Source organism: Oncorhynchus mykiss, chromosome 24, assembly GCF_057628025.1.
Source record: "Oncorhynchus mykiss isolate SJ-2025 chromosome 24, ASM5762802v1, whole genome shotgun sequence".
Classification (NCBI taxonomy): Eukaryota; Metazoa; Chordata; class Actinopteri; order Salmoniformes; family Salmonidae; genus Oncorhynchus; species Oncorhynchus mykiss.
Genome location: NC_143045.1, coordinates 30,445,062 through 30,462,570, shown reverse-complemented (window position 1 = coordinate 30,462,570; position 17,509 = coordinate 30,445,062). Strand labels below are relative to the sequence as shown.

Below are 17,509 nucleotides of genomic sequence, written 5' to 3'. Positions count from 1 at the left end.
CCAATACAGCCTCTAGCCCCAATACAGCCTCTAGCCCCAATACAGCCTCTAGCCCCAATACAGCCTCTAGCCCCAATACAGCCTCTAGCCCCAATACAGCCTCTAGCCCCAATACAGCCTCTAGAACCAATGCAGCCACTAGTCCCAGTACATCCACACTCGTCTAAATACAGCCAACAATCACAAAACAGCTTCCAGTCGCAATAGAGCAACTAGTCCCAATATAGCAACAAGTCCCATTACTGCAAACTAGTCCCAAAACAGCCACTAGTCCCAAAACAGCCGCTAGTCCCATTAAAGCTACTAGTCCCAATACACCTACTAATCCCAATACAGCCACTAGTGTAAATACTGCGACTAGTCCCAAAACAGCTTCTAGTTCAAATAAAGCTACTAGGCCCAATTTAGCAAACAGTCCCAACACAGCCACACTAGTCCAAATGCAGTCACCAGCACCAATACAGCCACTAGTTCCAATACAGCCTCCAGTCCCAATACAGACTCCAGTCCCAATACAGACTCCAGTCCCAATACATCCTCCAATCCCAATACATCCTCCAATCCCAATACATCCTCTAATCCCAATAAAGCCTCCAGTCCCAATACAGCTACTAGTCCCAATACAGCCACTACTCCAAGTACAGCCTCTAGTCCCAATACAGCCAGAGGTCCCATTACTGCCTAGAGTCACAATAAAGTCTCTTGTCCCATTACAGCAACTAGTCCTAATACAGCAACTAGTCCCATTAGTCTCTAGTACCAATACTGGGAATAGTGAACAGTAGTCCCAATACAACCACTCGTCATAATAAAGCGTCTAGTCCCAATACAGCAACCAGTCCCAATACAGCCACTATTCCCAATAGAGCCACTTCTCCCAATACAGCCACTAGTCCAAATACAGTAACTAGTCCCTATACAGCCACTAGTCCCATTAGTCTCTAGTACAAATACTGGGAATAGTGAACAGTAGTCCCAATACAACCACTCGTCATAATAAAGCGTCTAGTCCCAATACAGCAACCAGTCCCAATACAGCCACTATTCCCTATACAGCCACTTCTCCCAATACAGCCACTAGTCCCAAAACAGCCACCAGTCCAAATACAGCCACGAATCCCAAAACAGCCACCAGTCCCAATACAGCCTCTAGTCCAAATACAGCACCAGTCCCAATACAGCCTCTAGTCCAAATACAGTCTCTAGTCCAAATACAGCCTCTAGTCCAAATACAGCGTCTAGTCCAAATACAGGCTCTAGTCCAAATACAGACTCTAGTCCAATACAGCCATTATTCCCAATACAGCCACTTCTCCCAATACAGCCACTTCTCCCAATACAGCCATTATTCCCAATACAGCACCAGTCCCAATACAGCCTTCAGTCCCAATACAACAACATGTCCCATTACAGCCGCCAGAAACATTGCAGCCAGTTCTCCAAATACAGCCTCTAGTCCAAATAACATCACTAGTCCCATTACAGCAACTAGTCCCAATACAGCCAGCAGTCCCATTACCGCCTATAGTCACAATATATTCACTTGTCCCATTACAGGAACTTGTCCTAATACAGCAACTAGTCCCTATACAGCCACTACTCCCATTACAGTCTCTAGTCCCAATACAGCCTCTAGCCCCAATACAGCCTCTAGCCCCAATACAGCCTCTAGCCCCAATACAGCCTCTAGCCCCAATACAGCCTCTAGCCCCAATACAGCCTCTAGTCCCAATACAGCCACTAGTCCCAGTACATCCACACTCGTCTAAATACAGCCAAAAATCACAAAACAGCTTCCAGTCGCAATAGAGCAACTAGTCCCAATATAGCAACAAGTCCCATTACTGCAAACTAGTCCCAAAACAGCCAATAGTCCCAAAACAGCCGATAGTCCCATTAAAGCTACTAGTCCCAATACACCTACTAATCCCAATACAGCCACTAGTCTAAATACTGCGACTAGTCCCAAAACAGCTTCTAGTTCAAATAAAGCTACTAGGCCCAATTTAGCAAACAGTCCCAACACAGCCACACTAGTCCAAATGCAGTCACCAGCACCAATACAGCCACTAGTTCCAATACAGACTCCAGTCCCAATACAGCCTCCAGTCCCAATACATCCTCCAATCCCAATACATCCTCCAATCCCAATAAAGCCTCCAGTCCCAATACGGCTACTAGTCCCAATACAGCCACTACTCCAAGTACAGCCTCTAGTCCAAACACAGCCACTAGTCCCAATACAGCCACTTCTCCCAATACAGCCACTATTCCAAATACAGCCACCAGTCCCAATACAGCCTTCGGTCCCAATACAACAACATGTCCCATTACAGCCACCAGAAACATTGCATCCAGTTGTCCAAATACAGCCTCTAGTCCCAATACAGCCAGTAGTCCCAATACAGCAACTATTCCAAATACAGCCTCTAGTCCAAATACAGCCACTAGTCCCAATACAGCAACTATTCCAAATACAGCCTCTAGTCCAAACACAGCCACTAGTCCCAATACAGCAACTATTCCAAATACAGCCTCTAGTCCAAATACAGCCAGTAGTCCCAATACAGCCACTAGTCCCATTACAGTCACTAGTCCCATTACAGCCACTAGTCCCATTACAGCCACTAGTCCCATTACAGCCACTAGTCCCATTACAGCCACTAGTCTCAATACAGCCTTGAGTCCCAATACAGCCACTAGTCCCAATACAGCCACTAGTCCCATTACAGACACCAGTCCCATTACAGACACCAGTCCCATTACAGCCACTAGTCCCATTACAGCCACTAGTCCCAAAACAGCCACACAAGCCCAAATAAAGGCACCTGTCCCAATACAGCCACTAGTCCCATTACAGCCACTAGTCCCATTACAGACACCAGTCCCATTACAGCCACTAGTTCCAAAACAGCCACTAGTCCCAAAACAGCCACACAAGCCCAAATAAAGGCACCTGTCCCAATACAGCCACTAGTCCCAATGCAGCCATTAGTCCCAGTATAGTCACCAGTTCCAATACAAGTACCAGTCCCAATACAGCCACTATTACCAATACAGCCTCTAGTCCCAATACAGCCAGTAGTCCCAATACAGCCAGTTGTCCCATTACAGTCACTTGTCCCAATACATCCACCAGTCCCAATACATTCACCAGTCCCAATACCTTCACTAGTCCCAATACATTTACTAGTCCCAATACATCCACCAGTCCCAAACACTGACTAGTCCCAATACATTCACTAGTCCCAATACATTCACCAGTCCCAATAGTCACCAGTCCCAATACAGTCACCAGTCCCAATACTTCCACATGTCCCAATACCTCCCCCTGTCCCAATAATTCCACTAGTCCAAAAACAGCATCCAGTCCCAATTCAGCCACTAGTCCAAATACAGCCTCTAGTCCCAATACAGCCAGTGGTCCCAATACAGCCACTAGTCCCATTACAGTCACTTGTCCCAATACATCCACCAGTCCCAATACATTCACTAGTCCCAATACAGCCACCAGTCCCAAACACCCACTAGTCCCAATACAGTCACCAGTCCCTATACAGGCAGTAGTCCCAATATAGCTACGTGTCCCATTACTTCCACTAGTCCCATTACAGTTCTAGTCCCAATACAGTCATGATCTAATACTCTCTCACTGTCTAATTTCTATCTTTCACATAGTTCTATAACGGGGAGGATGGGGGACGTTGCAGTCATCTTCTCGGCTGCTGCATGCCTACTTACGCAGTCTCTCTGTAGTGAGCTCTGGAGAGGTTCCATTGGGTACACTTCATGAATTTGTGACCCGATTGAGGAAACTTGTGTTGTGGAGCTGCATAAGTGTTGCTCTCCACTTTCTGGAGGATCAAGTTTTGAAATCAGTGGAATTAGAGTATGATAGCTGAAGAGATGGAGAAAACAATAATAACTTACTTTATTATTAATTTCCCAGAGGTGTTTGGTTTTCTAGTTAGTGCCTAATGTTAGTTAACTAACATTGAACCTGGTTGGTTATCTCCCAGCACTGTGGCATTGTTGGCACTGTTCATTGTTGTTTAACTATCTAACGTTAGTTGGCTGGCTCGTTAGCTAATGTTACGTGATGTGTGTACAACACCCGTTGAATCTGGCTGGTGTCAGTCAGTAAACGTCTGCAAAAAAGCACAAAGAAATTGTTGCCAGCAGAGCTGGTTAAGCAGTTTTCATGTTATCCAGGGGTAAACAAATTATCGGCCAGAGCGTCAGGTGTGCACTTAGAACGCTCCTATAGCGAAACGAGATGGGTGGGGCTAAAGCTTAAAAGGGTGTGAACGATGCTGAATGCGTCTAGACAAAGAAGAGCTCTTTACTAGATACCAAAACATTAGATACTAGATACCAAAACAAAGTGAGTTTACAAGTTGAACAACTTTCAAAGCAGAATTACTTTCCCATTGTTCCTCAAATGCAGTGTATGGTATACCATTTTGTAGCTCTGAGTCTTTACTTTTATCCAATGTAAAAAGGAAATAAATCAAACATTTTGCTACATAAGACCGAATCCAAGTGGTGAGTCACATTTAATAATGTATATTGGGGTCTGTGGAGTGGAGCAGCCAGAAGCCTTAGCCAACCAGCGTCTCTCTCTGGTTTGGTGGGTGAGGACGAGGAGGTGGCTTTTGGCGGAAAATATCCACACGCGGCTGTGAAGGGACGGAGCCTGCACCCTTTCAGATAGGTAGATGGCATGGGAACTCACCAAATCACTTTACATTAGTGAAGAGCTCAGCGGCGTGAGTGAGTGATTGATACCAGCACCGGCTCTGTTTCTGTCTCATCACACTCGCGCTCTCCGTACACAAGAAGACACACTCATTATGAGTCAAAACACACACACTATAGATCAAAAATCCCCAAACACAAATGGACATACTGTACACGTCCACCGGGGCTTCGAGACACAGTGAGCTGAAAGCCTGTTTTGAGTGACTTCTTGGTGATACAGCACTTGAACCTGCTGTATCCTTCTGTCACTCTCTCTGTAACGATCGTTGTCCTCCTCGGATGAGGAATAGGGAGGATCGGACCAATATGCAGCGTGGTAAGTGTCCATGTTAATTTATTAGACTGAACACACAAAACAAAATAACAACGTGAAAGGAAGAAACGAAACATTTCTGTCAGGTGAATTCACAAAACAGAAAACAACTACCCACAAATCATAGTGGGAACACAGGCTACCTAAGTATGGTTCTCAATCAGAGACAACAATTGACAGCTGACTCTGATTGGGAACCATACCAGGCCAAACACATAGAAATACAAAACATAGAACAAAAACATTGAATGCCCACCCCAACTTACGCCCTGACCAACCTAAAATAGAAACATACAAAAGGAACTAAGGTCAGGACGTGACTCTCTCCCACTGAAGCAATTATTTTCTGTCACTTTGTCTGCAGTTCTGTCTTTTTACCAGACTATCTTCTTTGTCTGAATTCCACTCAGATATTCTCACACAAACACACACCACACACACACAGAAACACACACAATCCATTTATGAAAAGGTGCCCTATTTTATGAACTCAAACCCACGATAAAGTTGACCATGGAGAGAGTTTTTGCCAGTGGATAGTTTTGTGTAAGTACGTAGGCTACTGTACGTGGCAAAGTTCTCATTTTTTACTCTATGACCATGAAACAGACTCAAAAAGCCCCTTTAATGAGACCAGTCTGCTTTAGTGCATTCAGAGAACTAGTGCCTAAGTATAATCAGAAAAGAGTATTAGTGCAATCAGAAACCAATCAGAAAATAGTATCAGTGCACTCAGAAACCAATCAGAAAAGAGTACTAGTGCACTCAGAAACCAATCAGAAAAGAGTACTAGTGCACTCAGAAACCAATCAGAAAAGAGTATTAGTGCACTCAGAAACCAATCAGAAAAGAGTATTAGTGCACTCAGAAACCAATCAGAAAAGAGTATTAGTGCGCTCAGAAACCAATCAGAAAAGAGTATTAGTGCACTCAGAAACCAGTCAGAAAACCAGTTTGTGCTTTGGAGCAAAGGAGAGGAGCCTTATAGATCAAAGCCTGTCCCCCATGGTTTTCTCAGAATTGTCAACCAGCTTAGCACCACTGGCCACACTCAAACCACACACTGTAATACAAAGAAACAGACACACTCCCTCCGTCTTTCCCTATCTCTCTCTAACTCCCTCTTCCTTTACTGACCTCCCTGCCTCTCTCCTCCCTATCTCTAACTGCAACAAACTGTAAGACCACACTTAGAGGTAGAGAGAGGGAGAGACAGAGATGGAGGAGAGACAGATGGAGGAGAGACAGAGATGGAGGAGAGACATAGATGGAGGAGAGACAGAGTTGTAGGGAGAGATGGAGTGAGAGATGGAGGAGAGACAGGGATGGAGGAGAGACAGAGATGGAGGAGAGACAGAGATGGAGGAGAGACAGAGATGGAGGAGAGACAGATGGAGGAGAGACAGATGGAGGAGAGACAGATGGAGGAGAGATGGAGGATAGACAGATATGGAGGAGAGACAGGGATGGAGGAGAGCTAGAGGGAGAGATGGAGGAGAGACAAAGAGGGTGGGAGGTAGAGAAGGAGGAGTGAACAGACAGAGAGGGGGGGTGAGAGTTACAGAGTGGGAAATAGGTAGAGGAACAGGAAGGGGAGGAAGAGGAAGGTGTAACAAAGGGAGAAAGTGACTGTCGAAGCAGACAGATAATAATCTGAGGCATTTCCCAAACCAAAATAGTTGAAATAGCTCTACTAATTAAATATTCAGACAGCAGGTAATGGTTATCGTGAAGAGGAGTTGTGTTGGATGGAGGGAGCTGTAAATGGCTAGGTATTTACACACACACAAACACCTCCCCAGTGCTGACACACTCAACAAGGGAGATAGATAGAGAGGGTGATAGGAAAGAGGAAACCCGAGCAAGCAGACAGGAGAGAGAGAAAGAGAGAGAGAGAGAGAGAGAAAGAGAGAGAGAGAGAGAGAGAGAGAGAGAGAGAGAGAGAGAGAGAGAGAGAGAGAGAGAGAGAGAGAGAGAGAGAGAGAGAGAGAAAAAAAAATCCTCTGTGCTGCCAATGTGCTCCGGCCCTGTGTGTGCGACGAGGTCTGGCTCTATTGGTGTTCCCCCAACACACTCAGGAAGAAGACCTCTGTGCCTGCCTTTAATTGGCTCCTGTTCGTTAAGAGTGGGGAAGAGGAGAGCTCTGGGACGTGTTAACGAGCCAAGCATATTAATGGGGTCCATGAGAGGGTCACCCACGGATCCCCCCTCATCCACACCGACTATGGGGGTCTCAGGTAGCCTAGCAGTTAGAGTGTTGGGTCAGTAAACGAAAGGTTGCTGGTTTGAATAGCCAAGGTCAACTATCTGTCGATTTGCCCTTGAGCAAGGCACTTAACCCTAATTTACTCTTGGGAACTGTACTACTATGTCTGACCCTGTAGAACAACACATTTCACTGCACCTATCTGGTGTACATGGCAATAAAACATTTGATTTGTTCTCCTATAGGTCAATACACACACACAGGCGCTGATCCCTTGAAAGGATTGAAACTGAGAGAACTACGTCATAGAGTGAAATAAGAATGACGTCTGTGTGCACAATGATAAGTTGTCAAGTAAATATCAAGTGATCCAATTCAGAAGCAGGGAGCTGCTGCCCCATGTATGACTTTTGACCACTATCTGCTGTTGGCTCTTATTATTAACATTTCAGTTTCTATCATGAAAACATGTCCTGTGATGTTTTAAGTGTCCTCTATTCTATTAATGCAATGTATTAGGTATTTTAAGTGGGTTTATTTATGTAAATGTAGCTTTTTTCCCCAGTTTGATTTGTGAGCAAGAATCAATCAACTCAAACTCACCCTAATTATTATACTGTATGCAGAGTGCACCATGTAAGAGAACCTGTGTTCAGTCTCTACTCCGACACTCTCAACACACATGCAGAACTCTAGCCATGGACTCCCACAGAGAGAAAGGGAGAGGCAACAAGAGGGAGGACAGGATAGATGGAAAGATGACCCTGATGGAAACAGAGCAGAGATGCAGGCAGAGACCCAGGTGATAGGTGTACCCTTCCTGCCCCAGACATCACCTGAGTCAACCTCATCAGAACTTCTTCATTCAAATCAAATTCAAACAACGTTTTTTGATCCATCTTAAGCTTAATTCCACAAGCAGCATGGGTGGTTAGACTTTTTGACAGAACAATTTCCCTTTATGATATACTGACAAAATAAAGGAAACACCAACATAAATTGTCTTAATAGGGCGTTGGGCCACCACGCAACAGTCTCACTGCAGAATGAAACGTTCATCCACGCACTCCAAATGCCAAATTTCAAAGTTGCTCCAAACGTCAAATGTTTAAGTGTTTTGGTTGCTCCTGCTACTCTGAAGGTAAGGCACTCGTTCTGAAGGTAAGGCACTCGTTCTGAAGGTAAGGCACTTGTTCTGAAGGTAAGGCACTCGTTCTGAAGGTAAGGCACTCGTTCTGAAGGTAAGGCACTCGTTCTGAAGGTAAGGCACTCGTTCTGAAGGTAAGGCACTCGTTCTGAAGGTAAGGCACTCGTTCTGAAGGTAAGGCACTGGTTCTGAAGGTAAGGCACTGGTTCTGAAGGTAAGGCACTCGTTCTGAAGGTAAGGCACTCGTTCTGAAGGTAAGGCACTCGTTCTGAAGGTAAGGCACTCGTTCTAAAGGTAAGGCACACATTCTGTTTTAGTTGCTCCTGCTACTCTGTATCGTTCATTAAGGCACTCATTCTGGTAAGGTAAGAGTTAAGGTTAGGGGATGCAGTGCCTTCAGAAAGTATTCATACACTTTGACTCATTCCACATTTTGTTGTGTTACAGCCTGAATTCAATTTTTAAATGTCTAACATGTTTTTAGACATTTTTGCACATTTTTGCAAATGTATTGAAAATGAAGTACAGAAATATGAATTTACATAACTATTCACACCCGAGTCCATACTTTGTAGAAGCACCTTTGACGGCAATTACAGCTATGAGTCTTTCTGGGTAAGTCTTTAAGAGCCTTCCATACCTGAATTGTGCAACATTTGCCCATGATTATATTCAAAATTCTTCAAGCTTTGTCAAATTGGGTGTTGATCATTGCTAGAAAACCATTTTCAGGTCTTGTCATAGGCTTTCAACCAGATTTAAGTCAAAACTGTAACTCAGCTCCTCAGGAACATTCACTGTCTTCTTGGTTAGCAACTCCAGTGTAGATTGTGTTTTAGGTTATTGCAGGGGCGCAACATTGGTTTTAGAAGTGGGGGGGACATATTTATTTTTATATATAACTTTTTATCCAGTCGGATAAACACTCCAAACAGCCTACCCGACCGCTTGAAAGCATACGCATGGTTCTAAAGCACACCGTTGCCTCATTTTGTATCACATTCCCCAGTGAAAGGTGCGCCCCTGGGTTATTGTCCTGCTGAAAGGTGAATTAATCTCCCAGTGTCTGGTGGAAAGCAGACTGAACCAAGCATACCCATAACATGATGCAGCCACCACTATGCTAGGAAATTTGAAGAGTGGTACTCAGTAATGTGTTGTGTTGGATTTAACCCAAACATAACACTTTGTATTCAGGACAAAAAGTGAATTGCTTTGCTACATTTTTTTGTTGTTGCAGTATTTCTTTAGTGCCTTGTTGAAACAGGACGCATGTTTTGGAATATTTGTATTCTGTACAGGCTTCCTTCTTTTCACTCTGTCATTTAGGTTAGTATTGTGGCGTAAGTACAATGTTATTGATCCATCCTCAGTTTTCTCCTATCACAGCCATTAAACTCTGTAACTGTTTAAATGTCACCATTGGATTCATGGTGAAATCCCTGAGCGGTTTCCTTCGTCTCCGGCAACTGGATTAGGAAGGACACTGTATCTTTGTAGTGACTGGGTGATTTGATACACCATCCGGGTTCCTCTAAGCTATATGGAATTGCTTTAAGAAGGTCATTAGTTATTTGATTTTGAATTTTAAGACCCCTTGAAGTATCAATAAAATATATTTACAAATTAGCCAGAAAATTACATTTGGCCTTACTGCTATATGGCCATAAAAATGCATTGAATAACAGATTAATTACATGGAACAATAGATAGTCCCCCCACCAACAAAAATAATCTAAAGGAAGTTTGTTCTGAAGTGTTTGTCCTATATTTGAGAGATATTAGAAATATTAGGAAACCTTTTGCAGATTTTTTTAATTATTATTTGTAATTTATTTTTTACATGTATTTAACCCGTTACTTTTGGCACTAAACAGTCTCCATATATACTTTCATTTTTTCAACTGCTCCGGGGACATTCAGAAGAGTCTTCTCAGGCCTGTGGGCATCTTAGAGCAGACTATCATGTACCTGTTCGTGAGAGTCTCACCTTTCCAATGAGGGGTCATATTAGTGTGTAGCCCAAACTGATCATACGCTACAGAAAGAGGTTGGAACATCCACTATACCGAGACACTTGTGGGGGTTCCTATGCTACAGACAATTTTGTGATAGAGATCTGTTGTTTTGTCACCTTTCACCGCAGATGTGTTCCACATCGACCGATGAGTTCCACATCGACCGATGAGGTGGATTGAGACACATCCAGAGCAAAACAACAGATCTCCATCTTAAACGGACAGATGTGTATTTTGCTAATTAGATTTCCGGTGGGGTGCTGACATCGTCTCTAGGGGGTTAAAACAACCAACAACAACAAAAAACAGGATCAAACACGCAACCTTCTGATCCAGCATCATGGCATTACGCATTCTGAATGGTTAAGGTAAGGAATAGATAAACATTTACTGAATTGGTACCTGGAGGAAAATGGGGGAGGGAAATGCTTTTCAATTTCAGTCAATGGAGGGTTTAGTATTTATTTTTTTAATCTAGTCCAGGGGAGGGTCATGGCATTTGTAATTTATGAAATGTCAATATTAGGTTATATATCGATGTGCGCCCGATGCCGTTCCTAATCTCTCATTCTTCGTTGGGCACACAATATCAAGTGCGACAACAGGCTATTTAGTGTGGTCTCAATCAAATGATCCATAGCTTATAGGCTATAGACTACGAAGTGCATACTTGGAGAAGCTCAGAGCAAAGTCACATTTCTAAGATAGATGCTGGGATGGTGCAAATACAACCAGGCATTACAACCAATTGCTATTCCAACCCTGAGCCCTGCTCTGCTCTTGCTGATCAAAAACGTTGTTTGTGCTGCCTATCTAATGGCTGTGCTATGTACGCCTATGGTGGAAGTTCAGGAGAGTCAAAGGCTTCTTCCGAAAATAATTGTCGATTAATTAAGTGTAGTCCAAAAAATGTTGCGCGCGACTCCCTATAGCCTATTGTAATGAAAGAGGCAGGACCAGAGGTCAACTTTGATAGCTTGTTATAATTGCTTATATTTAAAATAATATGTTTCTTGCCCGTGATCAGAGTAAGACAACAATAAAACAGATTCGAGTAATTTACATTGTGGTGCTGAAACTTGAAGCAGCAGCCGCAGCACAATCAATCAGAAATCGACAGCTCATTGTGCGGAAAGTAGGCAAATTCGAGTAGGCATAATTCATTTCAACCATCTTCATTTTAATTAGACTTTACTAAAAACAAGAGGGCTTTGTGTTGGAGCCGATTTCTTCCTATTTCGAAATAATAGGCAGGCCTACCTGTTTGACAGACTAAATGTGGCTATAGGCTGCTATATCCATAGATTTGCCAGTAAATTCCTTCACCCACCATGCACTCTTTGAATAGCATACCTCCGTGTCAGTGAAGTGCAGGTAAGTTAAAACCAAGACTCGAATTTAGGGGGTGTGAGAGGGTATGCCATAGCCCTACCTTTTATTGCGGAAAATGGAAAAAAGCACAGGCCTTTGTTCGCTTAAGATTTTTTTTAAATGACACTGAACCATTATATAAAGTGATCTATAATGGCGCTTTGGTCCGTGCTAGAAACAAGCTGTAAAAAAAACAGGAAATACGTGACTAAGACGATGTATATGGCGATATCATTGTTTCGTTTCTTTGACATTCAGAGACTGAGCTACAACCTTCTATAGCCGAGGAGACAAAACATGTACTTTGCTTGGGAAGTGATCTAATTATGTCACTATCAATTGATTAAACTATTCACTTTCTGTACAATAGAAGAGGTTTAAACCCAGAAGGCTTTTAGGAAAACACTTGTGACCTCTCGTTGGGTTAAATCGTGGAAGAAGAGTAGCCAGCCGGCTTACATTTTTCTGCGTCAGTAGGCCTACTCTGTATGGGGTGGAAAGCTATAGGCCTAACTTTTGAAAGTACCTTGCTCAGATTCCTAATGATGTCTCAGATATGTTATTTGCAAACAGGGACAGTTTCGTTGCAAACAATACACACTGATTCGGCATTGGATAAATATGATGAGATGAACACGTAGGCCTGTCCATTCTTAGTCTGTAATTTCGGTAATTTGTGTGGTATTATAACATATTCTGCTAATATGTAAAATGACGTAGAATTGCATGAAATGTTTATAAAACACATTTTTTTCTCGGCAAATACGATGATACAGTACAATAGAGTCATGCAATACTTTTACTATAAAGGAGATCTTTCCACTCCTACTTTTGTCCACTGTCGTCTGCGAAAAACCACAACATTCTGGCCCCCAGCTCCGTGGGCAAAAAATTCCTGCGTTGCCATGCAATGCTTACAGGACAATGAACAGTTTCTAAAAATGCTTATAAAAAGGCTCTGGTCTTTCCAAAAAAGTGAAGGTAAACGGTAGACATGTTCCCTGCTATACACTTTATGGTTGTTTTTTTCAAGGGTTCAGGAAGGGTTCGGGTAAAATATATATTTTTCAATTCAGAGGTCCGATTTTCTCCATGTAACCCTTGTTATAAATAACGTTACTTTTCTAAGGGTTAAAGTTTGGGATATGGTTCAAACGAAAAATAAAAAACACTCTCCACAACTGGTATCAAACACGCAACCTTTTGATCCAGAGTTATGAGATTACGCACATCCACAATCAATTATGTTTATGTGTGTGTTGTTCAGTATTGGTGCGTGGGTAAAATCACTGGGGAAGCCAAGCCAGGAAAAAAAAGCCATATTACAACCTATGTGTTGTGATAATTGCGTTGTTTTCTCTATACACTTGGAGTTCAAATACCTTGGGACCGTAATATATAGGCCTAAAACCGAGACAATAAGAATACACAGTGGCTGAATAAATTCAACCACACCTTTGTTTCATCGCAAAACAGAAGAGCACAAAGCATATCGCACATAACAAACAGTTAATGTTTCCGACATTTTCAGACTATTAAACAACTATTGATTTAGCACCACATAGAGTTACCGCAAGTCGCAAAGAAACAGGAGCTGCCTCCACTATTCCAGCACCATTTCAACTTCAATATTTCTACATCATCAAATCATCTATGCTTAGTCTAATACAGTGACAACTAAAAGATACCCCAAAATAATTTTGTCCAATCAATGTAACCTAAATATGATGTGGCTGTCCATGGTTCTGTTTTTTGTGTGCGTGCCTGCGCGTGTGTGTGTAGTTGCATTCGTTCAAGTAGAACTAACATGTTGATTCATCCTACTTGTAGAGAAACGCCAATGCCATCCTTCTCTCTTTCATGTTAGCAAAATGGTCTACAGTACACGCTTAAATTTGTTGTTGCTTGCTAACTAACCTTCCTTTCATTGGCAACGTTAGCTAGTTAATAAGGATCGGACCCTTCATCTCAATTTCAGCCTAAAATGACGTACCCAAATCTAACTGCTTGTAGCTCAGGACCTGAAGCAGGGACATGCTATTTGAAAGGAAACACTTAAGTTTGTGTATATGTGAAATTAATGTCGGAGAATATAACACATTAGATCCGGTAAAAGATAAACAAACAAAACAACTGGCACTTTCTATTTTTATTGTATCATCTTTGAAATGCAAAAAAAGGCCATACATTGACATAGGAAGTTGGGTGTAATTTAAATTTCGTCCATAAGAGGGCAGCAGTGTGTGTGCACAATTTCAGACCTCACAAGTTTGCCCAAAAGCACCCAAGTGGCCGAATTGGTCAAGTGATACATTTCCAAGTGCATAATTATAGAGAACATACAAAAATGCTATGGTAATATATATATATTTAATTAGCTTCCCTACATAAAAGGTACTAACCTTCACACATCTAGATGGCCGGGCCAGGGTGGGTGTGGAGCCAGAGACAGCAGAGGGGTCAGACTGGAAGATCCACATCTACGTTTGAATGAGTGGAGGATGGAGGAGTCTCTACCACTGTTCTTACTAAATGTACTGAATAAGACTCACATAACTTTTAATCTTCACCCAGATTTTAGCAGAGATGCAGACAAACATATTTCGTTTTTTTTTAAAGAACTACGAGTTAGTAGGATACAGACATCTCAAGAGGTATGCTTAGATATGCATTTTTTTTTTTTTTTTTTACATAGAAATAAGCATAATGATTATGGCTCTAGATTGCAGGAAAAAGCTGTCCCCTCTGATTTTTAGGGTACATGACGCCCCTGGTAGATGATGCTTCTCAGCAAGAATAAAAGCAAGTGAACCGAGGACTTATAAATAACGACTGGGACTGCTGATAACGTGCTACAGAGAGACCGAGACAGGGAAACAGAGAGCGGGTACGGAAGGTCGGCCATTGGCTCCAACCTCCAACAGTCAACATCTGGACCGTGCCATAAGGGAAGAAACACCGGGATTTGAGCACTCAGTATTAGGCAAAACAGACTGGAATTAACCAAGAGTATTAAAACTATTCCCGGTCCCTGCTTTAAACCCCCAAACCATCACAACTAAATGTGCATTCTGTTTTCAAACATATATTCCAATATTAATCAGTAAGCTAGATAACAACTACTAGACCACTGTGAAAAAGCCAAACAAAATAGACCCATTGTATGTCACCCGTATGGGCACATAATGTGTTTGCAACAATAACACGGCTGTCGATGTGTTGGAGCGGATTTCTTGCCGCTCTGTTTGGATACCCCTGGCGGGAATCAAGAGTCTTCTCTTTGCATTTCCAGTATGGACTCGGCAGGCATATGAAAAAGGTTTGCAAAACCCACACTGGAAATAAAAGTTTAGGCCCCGGTTTATCCACACAAAAACATGGCTATTTACTTATTTATTAAAATAAATAAGACAATAAATCTAAAAACAACATGATCAATATTGAATAAAACAAACGATTAATGCTAACTATAGGTCTATCAACAATAAAGTAAACTAAACAAAATAATCCCATGGGATTGCAATCTTTTACCCTCTTCATAATCTATGCAATTTATGCGTACATTTTTTGGTAGGAATTGAGTCGCTCCATAAAATCTGAGAACTGCCTGCAGAATCCTCACAAGTGGCTGATGAATGACTGATAAAGCATTGCCAAAGGTTATTAAAACACATTACAGGCAATAGGATATAACATTTTCCCATAACAAAAAGTGATTCAAACTCAAATAGTCAACATTCGATACAATCTTAATTTTATATGTGCATAAAGTGAACTAAATCCTTCTGCATAGGAGGAATACATACACTATTTTCACCAGTCTCATTCATATGTGGAGTCTTGCGTGTAGGTTTATTGGTGTGAATGAGATCGCTCAGGGATTCAGATAACGCACGAGAACGAAATCGTATTTTCAGATTCTCTCCTTAGAATATAATATCCATTTAGAATATATCTATTGCATTGGTTGATATGTCAAAGTCATGCCAAATCTTTAAACAATATTAAGGTATAACTACTGGTGCCATTTTCCTCCGTCTCTCTCTCTCGCGAGTGAACACACACACACACACATACAAAGAGACACAAACAATCATTATCCCCTTACCCGCATTTCTAAGTTTCCGGTTCCTAAGCACTGAAATGATAACCAGCAAGTTGCCCAAGACATCCACCACCGTGGTGAAGATCAGCACGCTGGCCAGTACCGTGATAGCCCATGCGGGACGCGTCCCCGGCCGCGTGTCCAGAACCGTGCGGTTCCTGGAGAACGAAACATTCTCTGGCATGTCGAAAACCTTAGGGCTGCCAACGTATGTCCTCCCTGTCCGAGTCATTCAAACACCGCTGTCCTGGCAAAACAGTGACATGTTGTTGCGAAAGTAGACTTGTAGCCTATTTGACAGCTGAATATGTTTAACGTCGCGGTGGGCACTTGGTTTCGACAGTCTGTGATGCACACTGTTTCTCAACTTGCTCAGAGTGAGCCGCGCCGTCATCGAGTTGTTTATAACTGTGCCCGCTCTGGCCAGCTGGCCCTAATATCCCCTATCGATCAGATACATGAGAAGGCTCGTGGGTGCTCAGTGCCGTCATTCTGGCAGTACATTTGCATATCCAGTCCAGCTGTTATCCCAGTGTGAACGCGCCTATCGCTTTCTCTCAACCCTCTTCTCTCTTCTATGCTGGTCAGACCGAACCTTGCGTGCTGTGCTGTGAGCTGCTGTATTTTACCTCTGGCAAAGTCTGGCTGCGGTCTGAATGATTTGTTTTAAAAGCTGCTCGGAATTGCGAATCCACCGCGCAATCAGACAAGATAGGGAGAGCCAGACGGTAGGCTTGTAATTCAGAAGGAGGATATATCCGAGAGGCGGATTCATCAACTCGTGCTTCGAAACTGAGCTCAGTAATGCTTTTCATGAGTATTGTTTTGCTCAGGCGCGGTGACAAGCCATTCTTTGATTGGTTTGATTCTGTTTATTAATTATAAGGAGATTTCTGTCTGTCTGCGCTACGCCTTCTGGAAACAATGTTGTATTACATTGAATTGACTATCATTCGACAACAGATGCCTGCTCCGTCCAACCTCTTCACTACAAAAAATGTGAAGTTGCGAGTATGAAGAGGAGACTGGCTAGCACCACCGGGAGCGAATTGCATATGAGGGACCGGAATGTGTCCGACCCACTGGGCAAAAACTGGTTGAATCAACTTTGTTTCCACGTCATTTCAATCAAAAAATGTAATATGATGTTGAAACAACATGGGAAACTGATTTAATTCGCAAAAAGTTATCTACACGAGGCAATTTCGTATTTTGTCAATGACATTGTGACTTTTATGTTGATTTTACATTAGTTGACAACTCAACCAAATGTAATTCAAAACTAGATGTTGAACAGACTTCTATACCCAGTGGGTATTGTGCACCTCCTCTCTGTGCTTCTGGGAGCACCATCTCCTATAATATGAGCTCCCTCAACCAGTTCCAGCATGCTATATTATCACCCCCACAGTTATATATACAGTACCAGTCAAACATTTGGACACACCTACTCATTCAAGGGCTTTACTTTATTTTTAATATTTTCTACACTGTAGAATAATAGTAAAGACATCTCAACTAAGGAATAATAAATATGGAATAATTTACTAACCAAAAAAGTCTTAAACAAATCTAAATATATTTTACA

General features: G+C 42.4%; 1 protein-coding gene across 1 annotated transcript in view; it reads right to left on the bottom strand.

Annotated features, from left to right (window-relative positions):
* The window catches only part of LOC110504126 (melatonin receptor type 1B-B), a 70,707-nt gene extending 54,132 nt beyond the window's left edge, over nucleotides 1–16,575 (bottom strand). The window contains exon 1 of the mRNA XM_021582955.3: nucleotides 15,925–16,575. Within this exon, the coding sequence (XP_021438630.3) occupies nucleotides 15,925–16,153 (229 nt within the window). The 5' untranslated portion in view covers nucleotides 16,154–16,575. The remainder of the gene's footprint in view (nucleotides 1–15,924) is intronic.
* Nucleotides 16,576–17,509: the final 934 nt, after the last annotated feature.